This window comes from Oncorhynchus nerka, linkage group LG22 (genome assembly GCF_034236695.1).
Source record: "Oncorhynchus nerka isolate Pitt River linkage group LG22, Oner_Uvic_2.0, whole genome shotgun sequence".
NCBI classification, from domain to species: Eukaryota; Metazoa; Chordata; class Actinopteri; order Salmoniformes; family Salmonidae; genus Oncorhynchus; species Oncorhynchus nerka.
This window is the reverse complement of record NC_088417.1, coordinates 95,013,377-95,033,609: the sequence shown is the minus strand read 5'-3', so window position 1 is coordinate 95,033,609 and position 20,233 is coordinate 95,013,377. Positions and strand designations below refer to the sequence as shown.

Sequence of the window (20,233 nt, the reverse complement as noted above, 5' to 3'; positions counted from 1 at the left end):
CACTCAGCCCCCTCAGCTCCTCCAGCCCTCAGCTCTCCCCCAACTCCAACTCCAAATCCTCCAGCCCTCAGCCCCCCAGTTCCTCCAGCCCTCAACAACCCCCACCACCACCACCCTCAGCACCTCTCCCCCCAGCCCCAGCCCCAGCCCCCCAGTTCCTCCAGCCCTCAACAACCCCCCACCACCACCCTCAGCTCCTCCAGCCCTCAGTTCCCCCTCCTCCCCCACCCTCAGCTCTTCCAGCCCTCAGCTCCCCCTCATCCCCCACCCTCAGCTCCTCAGCTCCTCCAGCCCTCAGCTCCCCCTCCTCCCAACTCATCCAGGATATAAACAGATATCTCTGGCAGATGGGAGGGGCCAAACCTTGTTCAGTAATGTGATTAACTAGCAGTGGGCGGGCGGATGCAACAACTAATGTGACAGGGGAACAAGAATGTCTTGGGATCTTGAAATCCCCAAAAATTTGACTGTGACCTTTTGCATTGTGCTATACACCAATTCTGTCATTGATTGAACCTGTCCCATTTATCAATATCAATCCTTAAAGTTGTGTGTTAAAAATAGAGGCAGAAAACCAGGCCATCTGCCTCTTAGCATCGTGGGGCTGTAGTGAGGTTTAATCCAGATTACGGCTGACCGTATTTTTTGTTGTTGGTGTCTGTTCCCTGGCCGTCAGTGCATCCTTCATTACACACCCAGGCAGCAGGACAGGTTAGCTAGACAGAATATACAGGATCCCATTGGATCTAACCAACCGCTAGCAATCCCAACCCAACGGTAGAAGCCAGGGAAGCAACTAGTCCTATTTACAATAATATAATATCTATATATCCTAGTACAGCAGAACTCCATAGGGGATCAAGATGTTCCTAATCAAGACCATGATGCCTAACCCACTGGCTGGTTTGAATCCTATGGGTGGAGGAGAGGAGGAAGCGGAGGCGGCCCCTGCAGACCCGGCCAAGGCAGCAGGGATGACACGCGAGGAGTATGAGGAGTACCAAAAACAGTTGGTGGAGGAGAAGTAAGTAACCTTCCCTGACTGCCGAGTTACCTCCATTTTGTTTTGGTGTTGTTGGATCATCAATGGCTATGAGACAACATGGCTGGCTAACTCTACAGAGTGTCGGCTCCACCACCCCTATTCTATCTGACCTTGACAAGCACCATGCAGCAATTCTGCAGGAAATCACCTTGCAAATGATTTGTTAATTTGAAATGTTGTTGAATTCATAACTTAAATGTATCAACATTTAATCCTGACGTTACAGATTACAATTTGTTTCTTTTTGCACTATTTATTTTCTTGATGGTTTTGTCACTCAAGGTCAGAGCAGACACCTTAACTCAAACTGCAATTTTTACAACCACGACCACCATTACACAATTCATCTCTGATCATTGACCCTCTGCTGTGATATCAACAATGCTTTTTGAAGCCAGACTGGCTTACTGACATTGAATTTGAATAACACTCAAAAGGATCGGTGCTAAAATGAAGTAAAATAGTCTCTAAAATAGTCTGTAAAATAGTCTGTAAAATAGTCTCTAAAATGGTTTGTAAAATTAGTCTGTAAAATAGTCTTACATTTTGAAAAGTGAATTCAGTTCAGTCTAATTTCGAGCCTGAACTATTAAGACTCCAGGAGGATTTTAAAATGGCTGCTGAATTTCACCCATGGTGATTTAATTGAACTGCGACGTTGTAGGAGGAGCTTTGATGGTGAAGTGAAAAATCACAGATCAAAAGTAATCTTACTGCCTATGTCTATCTCGAATCATTTCAACACTCTGTCCAGTTTATTCATCCATATCCACAATTTCAGACAGGTACTAGTTGACAAACAGGAGGAAGAGCCCATAACTGTGGGTTCACTGCCATGGCAGCCATTTTGTTTTATTATGTAAAATGATGTGGCTGCTGCCGAGTAGGGCATGTTCAGTGACTGTCCAAAACATTAACTCGCAATCTCTGGATTCTATTAAATTAGATTCAAATGGTATGTTACATCACAGCATAGTTGAAAGATACTGTATGTTGTGTAGAAATACAAAGAGTGTGGTCAGCAGAGATAGGTGGGATGGGCTGAGGGAAACTGAGGGTTGGGATTTGGAACTGGCGACAACAGAGGGAGAGTTTTTTTGGGGTGAGGGAGGGGGGTCTTGGATGGTTGATGGCCTGGCTGTTAGGATCTTGGGCTGGTGGCTGCTAGGTCGCTGGTTCGGGTCCCCGTTTTGACTTGGTGGGAGATCTTTTGACGTGCCCTTGAGCTGGGCACTTGACCCTGGTTGCTCCTGTGGGTCTCTCTGGATGGGAGTCTTTTAGATGACCAAATGTCAATGTTGAGCTGCTTCGCTGCGGGTAAATTGTATGTTTAAACATTCAATAAAATTAAGATTTTTTTTACATTTATTTAAGCAATCAACAAATGAGACCATAAAGGTTACATTATTTGTGTGTAATAATTTTCTATATTGCAACAACATATAGCATAGCCTTAGCCTAACACTGACATGTTACAAGCATTTCGCTACACTCGCAATAACATCTGCTAACCATGTGTATGTGACCAATAATAATATTTGATTTAATTTGACATGTTGATGTTTTACAGAAATATAATCTTCTGATGGACGCTTCAGCCAAACCAGATTATGTAACCAGATTATGTAACCAGATTAGCCCTTCCTCCCATGATTTAGTGAACAATGGCTGCACACAGATCTGATGCTAAATGTTAAAGCACTTTTACTTAAAGCCTGCCGTTATAATGCATTATAAGAGCTTGTATGACCACCTTATAACCATCTTGTATTCCTCATTTTGTGTTGGGTGTCTTCGGCCTGTGAGTCTCGGAGCAGAGCAGGAGTTAGTGTTATACAGGGAGTGTACAAAACATTAGGAACACCTTGCTAATATTGAGTTGACCCCCTTTTGCCCTCAGAAAAGCCTCAATTCATTGGGAAACTACAAGGTGTCCAACGCGTTGGCCCATGTTGACTCCAATGCTTCCCAAAGTTGTGTGAAGTTGGCTGGATGTCCTTTGGGTGGTGGGTCATTCTTGATACACATAGGAAAATGTTGAGCGTGAAAAACCCAGCAGCATTGCAGTTCTTGGCACACTCAAACTGGTGCGCCTGGCACTTACTACCATACCCCGTTCAAAGGCACTTAAATATTTTGTCTTGCCCATTCACCTTCTGAATGGCACACATACACAATCCATGTCTCAATTGTCTCAAGGCTTAAAAATCCTTATTTTATTGCTTCTTCTACACTGATTTGAAGTGGATTTAGCAAGTGACATCAATAAGGATTCATAGCTTTCACCTGGATTCACTTGTTCAGTCTATGTCATGGTAATGTTTTGTACAATCAGTGTACTGTTTCTGTGTTGGGTAATTTGTCCTAATCCTCAATCTGGCCCAAGCCCTCAATCTGGCCAACTAATAATCCTCACGTTTAATTGGCTAGGGGAAACAGTTCCCTCTCCACAGCGACCAATGAGGTTGGTACATATACATGCTGCCCTATATACATAGACTTAAAATCACTGACCACTTTAATAATGGAACACTAGTCACTTTAATTATGTTTCCATATTTTGCATTACTCATCTCATATGAACAACACCATTCAAAAGTTTGGGGTCACTTAGAAATGTCATTGTATTTTAAAGAAAAGCTTTTTTTTTGTCCATTAAAATAACATCAAAGTGATCAGAAATACAGTGTAGAAATTATTAATGTTGTAAATGACTATTGTAGCTGGAAACTGCTGATTTTTTAATGGAATATCTACATAGATGTACAGAGGCCCATTATCAGCAACCATCACTCCTGTGTTCCAATGACACGTTGTGTTAGCTAACCCAAGTTTATCATTTTAAAAGGCTGATTGATCATTAGAAAACCCTTTGGCAAATATGTTAGCACAGCTGAAAACTGTTGTCCTGATTAAGAGCAAATAAACTGGCCTTCTTTAGACTAGTTGAGTATCTGGAGCATCAGCATTTGTGGGTTCAATTACGGGATCAAAATGGCCAGAAACAAAATACTTTCTTCTGAAACTCGCCAGTCTATTCTTGTTCTGAGAAATGAAGGCTATTCCATGCGAGAAATTGCCAATAAACTGAAGATCTCGTACAATGCTGTATACTACTCCCTCACAGTACAGCGCAAACTGGCCCTAACCAGAATAGAAAGAGGAGTGAGAGGCCCCAGTGCACAACTGAGCAAGAGGACAAGTACATCAGAATGTCTAGTTTGAGAAACAGACGCCTCACACGTCCTCAACTGGCAGCATCATTAAATAGTACCCAGAAAACACCGTCTCAACATCAACAATGAAGAGGTGACTGTGATGCTGGCCTTCTAGGCAGAGTTGCAAAGAAAAAGCCATATCTCAGACTGGCCAATTAAAATAAAATATTAAGATGGGCAAAAGAACACAAACACTGGACAGAGGAGCTCTGCCTAGAAGGCCAGCATCCCGGAGTCGCCTCTTCACTGTTGACGTTGTGACTGGACAGAGGAACTCTGCCTAGAAGGCCAGCATCCCGGAGTCGCCTCTTGACTGTTGGTAATCGAACCCACAAATGCTGATGCTCCAGATACTCAACTAGTCTAAAGAAGGCCTGTTTTATTGCTTATTTAATTAGCACAACAGATTTCAGCTATGCTAACATAATTGCAAAATTGTTTTCTAATGCCTTTTAAAATGATAAACTTGGATTAGCTAACACAACGTGTCATTGGAACAGGAGTGATGGTTGCTGATAATGGACCTCTGTACATCTATGTAGATATTCCATTAAAAAATCTGCAGTTTCCAGCTACAATAGTCATTTACAACATTAACAATGTCTACACTGTATTTCTGATCAATTTGATGTTATTTTAATGGCCATAAACAAGGACATTTCTAAGTGACCCCAACCTTTTGAACGGCAGTGCACATACTGTATTCTATTACATTCTATATTCTTAGTCTATGCCGCTTTGACATTACTCGTCCAAATATTTATTTCCTTTACTTTAGATTTGTGTGTATTGAGTATATGTTGTGAAATTGTTAGATATTACTTGTTAGATATTACTGCACTGTTGGAGCTAGAAACACAAGCATTTCGCTACACCCGCAATAACATCTGGTAAACACGTGTATGTGACCAATAACATTTTATTTGAAAATGGCCAAGAGATTTGTTGTGTTACAAATGGCACCCTATTCTCTTTAGTGTGCAGTACTTTTAAACAGGGCCGTAGGGAATCCCATAGGGCTCTGGCCAAAATAAATAATATGTTGTATTGTCACATACACCCGATAAGTGCAGTGAAATGTGTTGTTATTCAGGGTGAGAGAGGGCCACCTTGTCTGCTCGAGTATTCAAAACAGCATTATTATGGTTATCGGCCCAACGCTCTAACCACTAGGCTAGTGCATTATATAGAGAATGGGGCTCTAACCACTAGGCTAGTGCATTATATAGAGAATAGGGCTCTAACCACTAGACTAGTGCATTAGAGAATAGGGCTCTAACCGCTAGGCTAGTGCATTATATAGAGAATAGGGCTCTAACCGCTAGGCTAGTGCATTATATAGAGAATAGGGCTATAACCACGAGGCTAGTGCATTAGAGAATAGGGCTCTAACCACTAGGCTATTAGTGCATTAGAGAATTGGGCTCTAACCGCTAGGCTAGTGCATTAGAGAATAGGGCTATAACCGCTAGGCTAGTGCATTATATAGAGAATAGGGCTCTAACCGCTAGGCTAGTGCATTAGAGAATAGGGCTCTAACCACTAGCATGGTGCATTAGAGAATAGGGCTCTAACCGCTAGGCTAGTGCATTAGAGAATAGGGCTCTAACCGCTAGCATGGTGCATTAGAGAATAGGGCTCTAACCGCTAGGCTAGTGCATTAGAGAATAGGGCTCTAACCGCTAGGCTAGTGCATTATATAGAGAATAGGGCTCTAACCACTAGGCTAGTGCATTATAGAGAGAATAGGGTTATAACCGCTAGGCTAGTGCATTAGAGAATAGGGCTCTAACCACTAGCATGGTGCATTAGAGAATAGGGCTCTAACCGCTAGGCTAGTGCATTATAGAGAGAATAGGGCTCTAACCCACTAGGCTAGTGCATTATAGAGAGAATAAGGCTCTAACCACTAGGCTAGTGCATTATATAGAGAATAGGGCTCTAACCGCTAGGCTAGTGCATTATATAGAGAATAGGGCTCTAACCACTAGGCTAGTGCATTAGAGAATAGGGCTCTAACTGCTGGGCTAGTGCATTAGAGAATAGGGCTCTAACCACTAGGCTAGTGCATTATATAGAGAATAGGGCTCTAACTGCTAGGCTAGTGCATTATAGAGAGAATAAGGCTCTAACCGCTAGCATGGTGCATTAGAAAATAGGGCTCTAACCACTAGGCTAGTGCATTAGATAGAGAATAGGGCTCTAACCGCTAGGCTAGTGCATTAGTGAATAGGGCTATAACCGCTAGGCTAGTGCATTAGAGAATAGGGCTCTAACCGCTAGCATAGTGTATTATATAGAGAATAGGGCTCTAACCGCTAGGCTAGTGCATTATATAGAGAATAGGGCTCTAACCACCTGGTACATTATATAGAGAATAGGGTTCTAACTGCTAGGCTAGTGCCTTAGTGAATAGGGCTCTAACTGCTTGGCTAGTGCATTATAGAGAGAATAAGGCTCTAACCACTAGGCTAGTGCATTATATAGAGAATAGGGCTCTAACCGCTAGGCTAGTGCATTCGAGAATAGGGCTCTAACCACTAGGCTAGTGCATTAGAGAATAGGGCTCTAACTGCTGGGCTAGTGCATTAGAGAATAGGGCTCTAACCACTAGGCTAGTGCATTATATAGAGAATAGGGCTCTAACTGCTAGGCTAGTGCATTATAGAGAGAATAAGGCTCTAACCGCTAGCATGGTGCATTAGAAAATAGGGCTCTAACCACTAGGCTAGTGCATTAGATAGAGAATAGGGCTCTAACCGCTAGGCTAGTGCATTAGTGAATAGGGCTATAACCGCTAGGCTAGTGCATTAGAGAATAGGGCTATAACTGCTAGCATAGTGTATTATATAGAGAATAGGGCTCTAACCGCTAGGCTAGTGCATTATATAGAGAATAGGGCTCTAACCACCTGGTACATTATATAGAGAATAGGGTTCTAACTGCTAGGCTAGTGCCTTAGTGAATAGGGCTCTAACTGCTTGGCTAGTGCATTATATAGAAAATAGGGCTATAACCGCTAGGGTAGTGCATTATATAGAGAATAGGGAGCCACTTGGATCCAACCAAGGATTCTCATAATGATTATCCTAAAGTCAATACACTAATGAGTTGACCATGGGTTGTATAATCTGACTGCCCAATGCCTATTGACATGCTACGGGTTGTGATGACATGCTACGGGTTGTATTGACATGCTACGGGTTGTGTTGACATGCTACGGGTTGTGTTGACATGCTACGGGTTGTGTTGACATGCTAAGGGTTGTGTTGACATGCTACGGGTTGTCATGACATGCTGCGGGTTGTCATGACATGCTGCGGGTTGTCATGACATGCTACGGGTTGTGATGACATGCTACAGGTTGTGTTGACATGCTACGGGTTGTCATGACATGCTGCGGGTTGTCATGACATGCTACATGTTGTCATGACATGCTGCGGGTTGTCATGACATGCTGCGGGTTGTCATGACATGCTACGGGGTTGTGATGACATGCTACGGGTTGTGTTGACATGCTACGGGTTGTCATGACATGCTGCGGGTTGTCATGACATGCTACGGGTTGTCATGACATGCTGCGGGTTGTCATGACATGCTACGGGTTGTCATGACATGCTACGGGTTGTCATGACATGCTGCGGGTTGTCATGACATGCTACAGGTTGTCATGACATGCTGCGGGTTGTCATGACATGCTGCGGGTTGTCATGACATGCTACGGGTTGTGATGACATGCTACATGTTGTGTTGACATGCTACGGGTTGTCATGACATGCTACGGGTTGTCATGACATGCTGCGGGTTGCGATGACATGCTGCGGGTTGCGATGACATGTTACGGGTTGTGATGACATGTTACGGGTTGTGATGTCATGTTACGGGTTGTGATGTCATGTTACGAGTTGTGATGACATGTTACGGGTTGTGATGTCATGTTACGGGTTGTCATGTCATGTTACGGGTTGTGATGTCATGTTACGGGTTGTGATGTCATGCTATGGGTTGTGATGAAATGCTATGGGTTGTGATGACATGCTATGGGTTGTGATGACATGCTAAGGGTTGTGATGACATGCTATGGGTTGTGATGTCATGCTATGGGTTGTGTTGACATGCTACGGGTTGTATTGACATGCTACGGGTTGTGATGACATGCTATGGGTTGTGATGACATGCTACGGGTTGTGATGTCATGTTACGGGTTGTGATGTCATGTTACGGGTTGTGATGACATGCTATGGGTTGTGATGACATGTTACGGGTTGTGATGTCATGTTACGGGTTGTGATGTCATGCTACGGGTTGTGTTGACATGCTACGGGTTGTCATGACATGCTGCGGGTTGTCATGACATGCTACGGGTTGTCATGACATGCTGCGGGTTGTCATGACATGCTACGGGTTGTCATGACATGCTGCGGGTTGTCATGACATGCTACAGGTTGTCATGACATGCTGCGGGTTGTCATGACATGCTACGGGTTGTCATGACATGCTACGGGTTGTCATGACATGCTGCGGGTTGTCATGACATGCTACGGGTTGTCATGACATGCTGCGGGTTGTCATGACATGCTACGGGTTGTGATGACATGCTACAGGTTGTGTTGACATGCTACGGGTTGTCATGACATGCTACGGGTTGTGATGACATGCTACGGGTTGTCATGACATGCTGCGGGTTGTCATGACATGCTGCGGGTTGCGATGACATGCTGCGGGTTGCGATGACATGTTACGGGTTGTGATGACATGTTACGGGTTGTGATGTCATGTTACGGGTTGTGATGTCATGTTACGGGTTGTGATGACATGTTACGGGTTGTGATGTCATGTTACGGGTTGTCATGTCATGTTACGGGTTGTGATGTCATGTTACGGGTTGTGATGTCATGCTATGGGTTGTGATGAAATGCTATGGGTTGTGATGACATGCTACGGGTTGTGATGACATGCTAAGGGTTGTGATGACATGCTATGGGTTGTGATGTCATGCTATGGGTTGTGTTGACATGCTACGGGTTGTATTGACATGCTACGGGTTGTGATGACATGCTATGGGTTGTGATGACATGCTACGGGTTGTGATGTCATGTTACGGGTTGTGATGTCATGTTACGGGTTGTGATGACATGCTATGGGTTGTGATGACATGTTACGGGTTGTGATGTCATGTTACGGGTTGTGATGTCATGTTACGGGTTGTGTTGACATGCTACGGGTTGTGTTGACATGCTACGGGTTGTGATGACATGCTATGGGTTGTGATGTCATGCTATGGGTTGTGTTGACATGCTACGGGTTGTATTGACATGCTACGGGTTGTGATGACATGCTATGGGTTGTGATGACATGCTATGGGTTGTGATGACATGCTACGAGTTGTCATGTCATGCTATGGGTTGTGTTGACATGCTACGGGTTGTATTGACATGCTACGGGTTGTGTTGACATGCTACGGGTTGTGATGACATGCTACGGGTTGTGATGACATGCTACGGGTTGTCATGACATGCTACGGGTTGTCATGACATGCTGCGGGTTGTCATGACATGCTACGGGTTGTCATGACATGCTACGGGTTGTCATGACATGCTACGGGTTGTGATGATATGCTACGGGTTGTGTTGACATGCTACGGGTTGTGATGACATGCTACGGGTTGTGATGACATGCTACGGGTTGTGATGACATGCTACGGGTGGTGATGACATGCTACGGGTTGTGTTGACATGCTACGGGTTGTGATGACATGCTACGGGTGGTGATGACATGCTACGGGTTGTGTTGACATGCTACGGGTGGTGATGACATGCTACGGGTTGTGATGACATGCTACGGGTGGTGATGACATGCTACGGGTTGTGATGACATGCTACGGGTTGTGATGACATGCTACGGGTTGTGTTGACATGCTACGGGTTGTGTGACATGCTACGGGTTGTGATGACATGCTACGGGTTGTGATGACATGCTACGGGTTGTGATGACATGCTACGGGTTGTGATGACATGCTACGGGTTGTGTTGACATGCTACGGGTTGTGATGATATGCTACGGGTTGTGATGATATGCTACGGGTTGTGCTGACATGCTACGGGTTGTGTGACATGCTACGGGTTGTGTTGACATGCTACGGGTTGTGTTGACATGCTACGGGTTGTGATGACATGCTACGGGTTGTGCTGACATGCTACGGGTTGTGTGACATGCTACGGGTTGTGTTGATATGCTACGGGTTGTGTTGACATGCTACGGGTTGTGATGACATGCTACGGGTTGTGATGATATGCTACGGGTTGTGTAAAACCATAATAATGACACAGGAGGAAAGCAGTTGAAACGTTGGTTTAATCCATTACTATCATTGGAGCCATAGACTTTACAGCCTTTGATGTTTCTAAATAGGAGGAAAGCAAGCAGCACATTAGATGATAAAGACATAAATAGTAACTATGTATTATAGCAGCCAGCCCAGACATCCTCCATGTTCTCTTGTCAAATTCCAGAAGAATCATATGACTGAACAGTGAGAATATGTAGTGTGAACCTCCTTACCTCTTTACCTAAACCCATCTGATGGTTTACCCATGAGACATGTAGCATGTCGTTAAGGTCAACCTCCGTAAGCGCTGCATCCTCTTAGCTTCACAGTATCATGTGTTGCATTAGTATGGTATATTGACTGTCCCTTTGGTTGAAACAAGATCATACTCAGACCGTTATTGTTGTATGAATACAAATGAAACAAGTATACAGTATGCATGCATATAAAGTTATCCATTATGTGGTCACACTATATATAAATTAATTCATCAATCAATTAATCAATCATTTATTTTCTCTGTTGTTCAGGATGGAGAGAGATGCCGACTTCTTACACAAGAAAGCTGAGAGGGCAACTCTGCGGGTGTGCCTACGAGACAAGTACAGACTCCCAAAGGTGACAACCCATTCCTCCTGAATTACAACCTGTTCAGCCCCCTGTGACAACCCATTTCTCCTGAATTACAATCTTTTCAGCCCCCTGTGACAACCCATTTCTCCTGAATTACAATCTTTTCAGCCCCCTGTGACAACCCATTTCTCCTGAATTACAACCTGTTCAGCCCCCTGTGACAACCCATTTCTCCTGAATTACAATCTTTTCAGCCCCCTGTGACAACCCATTTCTCCTGAATTACAATCTTTTCAGCCCCCTGTCACTCTCTAGAGTAGATGTTTTCAACTTTACTTTGCTTCCTGAATTCTGCACTGTTTTATGTTTACATACTGTAGAGCAAATGTTAAAATAGCAAACACGTTCATTGCTCAGATGCAGAGACCTTTGGATGGAACAATGAGGTTATGTAATTTTACATTTAACATGTATTTAACTAGGCAAGTCAGTTAAGAACAAATTCTTATTTACAATGACGGCCAACCCCGGACGACACTGGGCCAATTGTGTGCCGCCCTATGGGACTCCCAAACACGGCCGGTTGTGATACAGCCCGGATTCGAACCAGGGTGTCTGTATTGACGCCTCTAGCGCTGTGGTGAACACCTCCAATGGTTGAGCCTGACGTGCAGTGGTTGATGTTTACAGGCCAGACGCTGTTTTTATCCCTTGGCCTAGTACATGGGCAGTTTACCTTAGGCCGTACAGCGGGAGGTGGAGGTGGCTACCTGCCAGCAGATTACGGTGAGGGCAAGATGTTCCATAAAAGGCCTGGAGACTTGACATGGTGTCCTATATTGTGCCGTGGGCTTAAAACAAGACCAGAAGCCATCTGCTCTGCTAGGTGTTAATGTGGCTCTGGGGAGTGAAGACTGTGTTGGTTGAGCGACGTTGACAGCCACAACAACCACATCTAGGTTAGATTCTGTAGAATCATCTACTGAATCTGTTTGGATCTATTGAAAGCTGCTTGATAAGGAAGATATTTTTAACCAGTTGTTATGACGAGCGAAAATAAGGTACAGTTGGATTTCTGATTTTATATACGTCATTACTGAAAGAAAAGGCGATAACAATTTGATTTGTATAGCTATATTACCACTACCATTTATAAAACTGTGCTTACAGTAGCAAAAAGCAGAATATATATAAATATTATTTAAATATTGAAAATAAATCATCCTGACTGAGGTGAACGTAAATGGCTTCTGTGTTTGCTTTTTGCAGAATGCCTCTCACAAGTCATTCAGTTCAATATTCAATCTTCTTGTTAGTTATTTTCATTTCTATATGTGGAAGGACACTTCAAAACAATAGACAACATATTCATATATCATGAATAGGTACTGATTCAGTTTTGTTTGCGTGTTAGTTTAAATAGAAATGTTCATGACAAAGGCTATACAACCTATACAATGACTATTGAGTCCAGCAAGTATAGTTTCACCATAACAGACAACCCAACATAAAGATTATTTTAAATTAGATTAAAGGCATTGTACAAGACAGTCATCACAACTGATGAACAATGAATGGTGGAATAATGTGATTGTATATAGTAACTGCAAAATCTGGCATGTTTAACTAATGGAATTAGTCTCTTGTGTAAGACTGTGGCGGACATCTTTAGAATCCTCACACCTGGCCGTCGTCATGGTTTACAACGGAAAGGCTAACGCAGATTTCAGATCAGCCTTCCTCGAGTTTAGAACGTAGGTTCCAATAGGTTCTAGAATGGAGGTTTCAACAGGTTCTAGAATGTAGGTTTGAGGTTGCTGCATTTTCTTCAGTCAATCTGTTCCTTCTTCTTCTTTATTGCATTAAGTGTGCTCAAACTAAGGATCCCTAAGTGACCATTTGTTTTCACCAGTGAGGTATTAAAACGAGGCTCATCCCGTGCCTTGCGTGTGGTTGTGTGTAGTTTTGCAGGATACCAGGTTGTGTCAGAGGAACACCCTAAAACTTATCAAAGACTCCCGCCACTGTCTGTACTCTCTGCTGCCACACAGCAAGCGGTACCGGAGCGCCATACCTGGGACCTAAAAGCTCCTGAACAGCTTCTACCCCAAAGTTAAAAGACTGCTGAACAGTTAATCAAATGGCTACCCGGACATTCTGCTTTTCACCCCCTACTTATATCTACATATTACCTCAATCAATCACCTAACCAAACCTACATGTACAAATTACCTCAATCAATCACCCCAACACCCTCATACCTCACCCCCTACTTATATCTACAAATTACCTCAATCAATCACCCCAACACCCTCATACCTCACCCCTACTTATATCTACAAATTACCTCAATCAATCACCCCAACACCCTCATACCTCACCCCCTACTTATATCTACAAATTACCTCAATCAATCACCCCAACACCCTCATACCTCACCCCCTACTTATATCTACAAATTACCTCAATCAATCACCCCAACACCCTCATACCTCACCCCCTACTTATATCTACAAATGACCTCAATCAATCACCCCAACACCCTCATACCTCACCCCCTACTTATATCTACATATTACCTCAATCAATCACCCCAACACCCTCATACCTCACCCCCTACTTATATCTACATATTACCTCAATCAATCACCCCAACACCCTCATACCTCACCCCCTACTTATATCTACATATTACCTCAATCAATCACCCCAACACCCTCATACCTCAGTACACTGACTCAGTACCGGTACTTTATAGCCTTTATTTACCCTTGCCATTGTTATTTTATTGTGTTACTATTTATAAAAAATAAAAAAATTACATCTATTTGTAAATGTTCCTACTTTTTAACTGCATTGTTGGGAAAGGGGTCGTAAGTAAACATTTCACAGTGAAGTCTACACTTGTTGTATTCATCTCATTTATTTGATGTCTCCATGTTTTACTAGCTAATCTAACATCTGTCTCTACAGAGCGAGACTGTCTGTCTGTCTCGGTAGCTAATCCAATGTACTGCAAAGCACTTTGTGACAACTGCTGACATAAAAACATCAGTTATGAATGAATTTGATTTATTTGTATTGATTTCATTGATAGATTGATTTATTGATTGATTATCTGTGTTGGTCTAGCTGTAGTATGGTATCTTTCTATCACACTAGCTAATCTGATGTCTGTGCTGGCCCCTACAGAGACCAGAGTGTAACTGTAGAAGATATCTCTGTCTCACACGCGGACGCTGTGTTGTTGATGTCTTGTTTCTACAGATCCAGCATGAGGCAGGAGTATAGCTGCAGTAGGCTGTCTGTCTCACTAGTTAATCTGACGCCTGTGTTGTTGATGTCTTGTTTCTACAGATCCAGCACGAGGCAGGAGTATAGCTGCAGTAGGCTGTCTGTCTCACTAGTTAATCTGACGCCTGTGTTGTTGATGTCTTGTTTCTACAGATCCAGCACGAGGCAGGAGTATAGCTGCAGTAGGCTGTCTGTCTCACTAGTTAATCTGACGCCTGTGTTGTTGATGTCTTGTTTTAACAGATCCAGCATGAGGCAGGAGTATAGCTGCAGTAGGCTGTCTGTCTCACTAGTTAATCTGACGCCTGTGTTGTTGATGTCTTGTTTCTACAGATCCAGCACGAGGCAGGAGTATAGCTGCAGTAGGCTGTCTGTCTCACTAGTTAATCTGACGCCTGTGTTGTTGATGTCTTGTTTTAACAGATCCAGCATGAGGCAGGAGTATAGCTGCAGTAGGCTGTCTGTCTCACTAGTTAATCTGACGCCTGTGTTGTTGATGTCTTGTTTCTACAGATCCAGCATGAGGCAGGAGTATAGCTGCAGTAGGCTGTCTGTCTCACTAGTTAATCTGACGCCTGTGTTGTTGATGTCTTGTTTCTACAGATCCAGCATGAGGCAGGAGTATAGCTGCAGTAGGCTGTCTGTCTCACTAGTTAATCTGACGCCTGTGTTGTTGATGTCTTGTTTCAACAGATCCAGCATGAGGCAGGAGTATAGCTGCAGTAGGCTGTCTGTCTCACTAGTTAATCTGACGCCTGTGTTGTTGATGTCTTGTTTCTACAGATCCAGCATGAGGCAGGTATAGCTGCAGTAGGCTGTCTGTCTCACTAGTTAATCTGACGCCTGTGTTGTTGATGTCTTGTTTCTACAGATCCAGCATGAGGCAGGAGTATAGCTGCAGTAGGCTGTCTGTCTCACTAGTTAATCTGACGCCTGTGTTGTTGATGTCTTGTTTCAACAGATCCAGCATGAGGCAGGAGTATAGCTGCAGTAGGCTGTCTGTCTCACTAGTTAATCTGACGCCTGTGTTGTTGATGTCTTGTTTCTACAGATCCAGCATGAGGCAGGAGTATAGCTGCAGTAGGCTGTCTGTCTCACTAGTTAATCTGACGCCTGTGTTGTTGATGTCTTGTTTCAACAGATCCAGCATGAGGCAGGAGTATAGCTGCAGTAGGCTGTCTGTCTCACTAGTTAATCTGACGCCTGTGTTGTTGATGTCTTGTTTCAACAGATCCAGCATGAGGCAGGAGTATAGCTGCAGTAGGCTGTCTGTCTCACTAGTTAATCTGACGCCTGTGTTGTTGATGTCTTGTTTCTACAGATCCAGCAGGAGTATAGCTGCAGTAGGCTGTCTGTCTCACTAGTTAATCTGACGCCTGTGTTGTTGATGTCTTGTTTCTACAGATCCAGCACGAGGCAGGAGTATAGCTGCAGTAGGCTGTCTGTCTCACTAGTTAATCTGACGCCTGTGTTGTTGATGTCTTGTTTCAACAGATCCAGCATGAGGCAGGAGTATAGCTGCAGTAGGCTGTCTGTCTCACTAGTTAATCTGACGCCTGTGTTGTTGATGTCTTGTTTCTACAGATCCAGCATGAGGCAGGAGTATAGCTGCAGTAGGCTGTCTGTCTCACTAGTTAATCTGACGCCTGTGTTGTTGATGTCTTGTTTCTACAGATCCAGCATGAGGCAGGAGTATAGCTGCAGTAGGCTGTCTGTCTCACTAGTTAATCTGACGCCTGTGTTGTTGATGTCTTGTTTCTACAGATCCAGCATGAGGCAGGAGTATAGCTGCAGTAGGCTGTCTGTCTCATTAGCTAATCTGACGCCTGTGTTGGCCTCTACATGAACACACGAGTACAATGGCAAGAACAAGTATGTGAACCCTTTGGAATTACCTGGATTTCTGCATAAATTGGTCATCAAATTTCATCTGATCATCTAAGTCACAAGAATAGACTAACACAGTATGTTTAAACTAATAACACACTAATTATTATATTTTTCTTGTCTATATTGGATATATTGTTTAAACATTCACAGTGTAGGTTGGAAAAAGTATTTGAACCCCTCGGCTGACTTCTCCAAAAGCTAATTGGAGACGGGAGTCAGCTAACCTGGAGTCCAATCAATGAGACGAGATTGGAGATATTGGTTAGAGCTGCCTTGACCTATAAAAAAACACTCACAAATTTGAGTTTGCTATTCACAAGAAGCATTGCCTGATGTGAAATATGCCTCGAACAAAAGAGATCTCAGAAGACCTGATTAAGAATTGTTGACTTGCATAAAGCTGGAAAGGGTTACAAAGTATCTCTAAAAGCCTCGATGTTCATCAGTCCACTGTAAAACAAATAGTCTATAAATGGAGAGAGTTCAGCAGTGTTGCTCCTCTCTCTAGGACTGGCCGTCCTGCAGAGATGACTGCAAGCGCACAGCGTAGAATGCTCAATGAGGTTAAGAAGAATCCTAGAGTGTCAGCTACAGACTTACAGAAATCTCTGGAACATGCTAACATCTCTGTTGACGAGTCTACGATACGTAAAACATTAAACAAGAACGGTGTTCATGGGAGGACACCACGGAAGCAGCCACTGCTGTCCAAAAAAAACATTTCTGCACGTCTGAAGATTGCAAAAGAGCACCTGGATGTTCCACAGCTCTACTGGCAAAATATTATGTGGACAGATTATTTGGAAGGAACACTATGTGTGGAGAAAAAAAGGCACAGCACACCAACATCAAAACCTCATCCCAACTGTAAAGTATAGTGGAGGGAGCATCATGGTTTGGGGCTGCTTTGCTGCCTCAGGGACTGGACAGCTTGCTATCATTGGTGGAAAAATGAAGTCCCATGTTTATCAAGACATTTTGCTGGAGAATGTAAGGCTATCTGTCCGCTAACTATAACTCAACAGAAGTTGGGTGATGCAACAGGACAACGACCCAAAACACAGAAGTAAATCAACAACAGAATGGCTCCAAGAGAAGAAAATACACCTTCTAGAGTGTCCTGACCTCAACCCGATTGAGATGCTGTGGCATGACCTCAAGAGAGCGGTTCACACCAGACATCACAAGAACATTGCTAAACTGAAACAGTTTTGTAAAGAGGAATGGTCCAAAATTCCTCCTGACCGTTGTGCAGGTCTGATCCGCAGCTACAGAAAACGTTTGGTTGAGGTTATTGCTTCCAAAGGAAGTTATTAAATCCAGGGGTTCACATACTTTTCCCACCCTGCACTGTGAATGTTTACACTGTGTGTTCAATAAAGACATGAAAACATATAATTGTTTGTGTGTTATTAGTTTAAGCAGACTGTGTTTGTCTATTGTTGTGACTTAGATGAAGATCAGATACAATTTTATGACAAATGTATGCAGGAATCCAGGTAATTCCAAAGGGTTCACATACTTTTTTCTTGCCCCTGTAGGAGGTTGTTTATATCTGTATCGGTCTCTCCCTTTAAAGGCCGAGTAGTAGGTTCAGGCTGTCTGTCTGTCTCACTTGCTAATCTAATGTCTGTATCGGTCTCTCCCTTTAAAGGCAGAGTAGTAGGTTCAGGCTGTCTGTCTGTCTCACTGGCTAATCTAATGTCTGTATCGGTCTCTCCCTTTAAAGGCAGAGTAGTAGGTTCAGGCAGTCTGTCTGTCTCACTGGCTAATCTAATGTCTGTATCGGTCTCTCCCTTTAAAGGCAGAGTAGTAGGTTCAGGCTGTCTGTCTGTCTCACTTGCTAATCTAATGTCTGCATTGGTCTTTTAGTGGGAGAAGGGCAGCGAGCAGTAACTAACGATGCTAGCTAATGTAACATCTCTATTGTTTCTCTAACAGAGCGAGCAGGACGAGAACATCATCTCTGTCTGTCTTACTAGCTGATGTCCTGACCTAATAATAATATTACAAGCTATAAAATAAATATAATGTCTGTATCGGTCTCTACTCTCTCCAGAGCGAGCAGGACGATAACATGCTGGCCATGGCTGGAGACGACGTGGACGTACCCGAGGAGCTGCTCAAGATGGTGGACGAGGATGCCACGGAGGAGGAGGACAAGGACTCCATCTTGGGTGGCATTCAGAACCTCCAGAACATGGACATGGACCAGCTCAAGGAGAAGGCCTCGGCCACCGTGACGGAGATGAAAGCCAAGGCAGAGGAGAAATGCTCTGTCATGTAAAATAAAATAAAATGGAAGATTTCACTTCACGAACAGCTGGTCCCAATTCTAGCCCGATTCCATCCCTTGGCCCTAACCCTTCAATGTTTGCAGATCTGAAGGTGGAAAAATATGGTGGAAGCTGTACCACAACACTGCCTATACTTATTAAGACCATTAGACATGCTAACATAGAGGTGTAAGGGAACAAGGGGGAGGGAAAGGGAGTGATTTAGGACCGACTGTAAACAAACCGATCCTATAACGGTCTCCACTCTCCACCGAGCAGACCTGGGTTTACAATAAGTATCTGAGCTATTTTAAAGCTCCTATACTCAACTGGTGGACCACATCTATTTATTGTTTAAAAAATGGAACTCGATCGGGCTTCGACCCCTGGTATCATTTAAACACACATAAGACGTGTAGAATTGCAACAAAATTCTCTGTCCCATGTGAAATGTGTAGAATTGCAGGGAATTAGCTTTGAAACAGCAACAAAATTCTCTGTCCCATGTTAAATGTGTAGAACTGCAGGAACTTAGCTTTAAAAATGCAACATTTTCTCTCCGCCAACAAGAGGGGTGTGAACAGTTTGGGGTCCAATTGGGTTGTGAGGTAGGGTTTGTTACTATGCCGATAAATGACATTATCCATCTGGACCTTAGCCACATAGGAAATTTGTTTGACCGGACCTTCTCAACTAGTACTTGAGTACCCCTGTTTTAACGTCTCCTTTGAGTGTTTTGATTGAGCCTGTCTGGGGAGTGCCAGATGGACGGGCCGAGTTGGTTTGCACTTTTGGTACCATTCCATTGGCTCCATAATTGCGCCAGGTAAGCTCAATCAAGCTCAGCTGAAAGAAAACAGATACTATTTGAACCCAGGTCTAAGAGAGTCCTCTATCTCCCCCTATCAATGATCAAAGCTGTGAAATCTGCTTGGCGACATCCAATGGTAGCAGGTCTTTCGCTGAAATTGAAGTTAATTTCCAAAACAAACTTCTTGTGTGAATCGGTTTATGTTTTGAAGTCTCCCTGTAATTTGCTGTTTGTTTAACTTGTAAAAGTACGTATTTTTTGTATGTGTGTGAATGAATGCTGTTTTAGATTGTTTCTCCCCAATGTGTGTTATTCTCCATGTTTCATCTGTTAATTAGGAAATGATGGCACTCATGATGGCCACTTCTTTTACACTTTTTGCAACTGACAATATTTTGGACAGTTGCAAAATGCATTCTGTTGCATATCCTCCTCCACACACACAATAGTAAATCTTTGACAATCACCTCTATCAATGTTTATCCAAAACAACAAGCATAAAACACGCCTGTAAGAAATAAATCCTTGCAGTTTTGCACAATCCATCATTTAAATAAAAATATATAGTCTTTATTCCATAATTAAACAAACTGTACATTAACATTGACTGACACACTGGAGTACTAATGTTAAGGATATTGGATTACTCTAAAATATATGTATATTAAATGTAAAGTTATGTTGTGCTGTTAGAATTATACATGTTCATGCAGAAGCCAATGACAAATAAAACGACTGACTTGTATAAAATGGCTGACTATTTGACATTATTTCTCTTATAGCTGTTCACAGATCCAA

The 20,233-nt window shown here is 43.2% G+C and overlaps 1 protein-coding gene across 1 annotated transcript; it reads left to right on the top strand.

The window, feature by feature from the left end:
• The first annotated feature begins 550 nt into the window (after nt 1–550).
• Nucleotides 551–19,089, top strand: cplx4a (complexin 4a). Its single transcript, XM_029628607.2, has 3 exons — nt 551–1,024; nt 11,122–11,209; nt 18,408–19,089. Exons 1-3 carry the CDS (start codon nt 864–866, stop codon nt 18,633–18,635), a joined length of 477 nt encoding a protein of 158 aa, XP_029484467.1. The 5' UTR covers nt 551–863; the 3' UTR covers nt 18,636–19,089.
• Nucleotides 19,090–20,233: the final 1,144 nt, after the last annotated feature.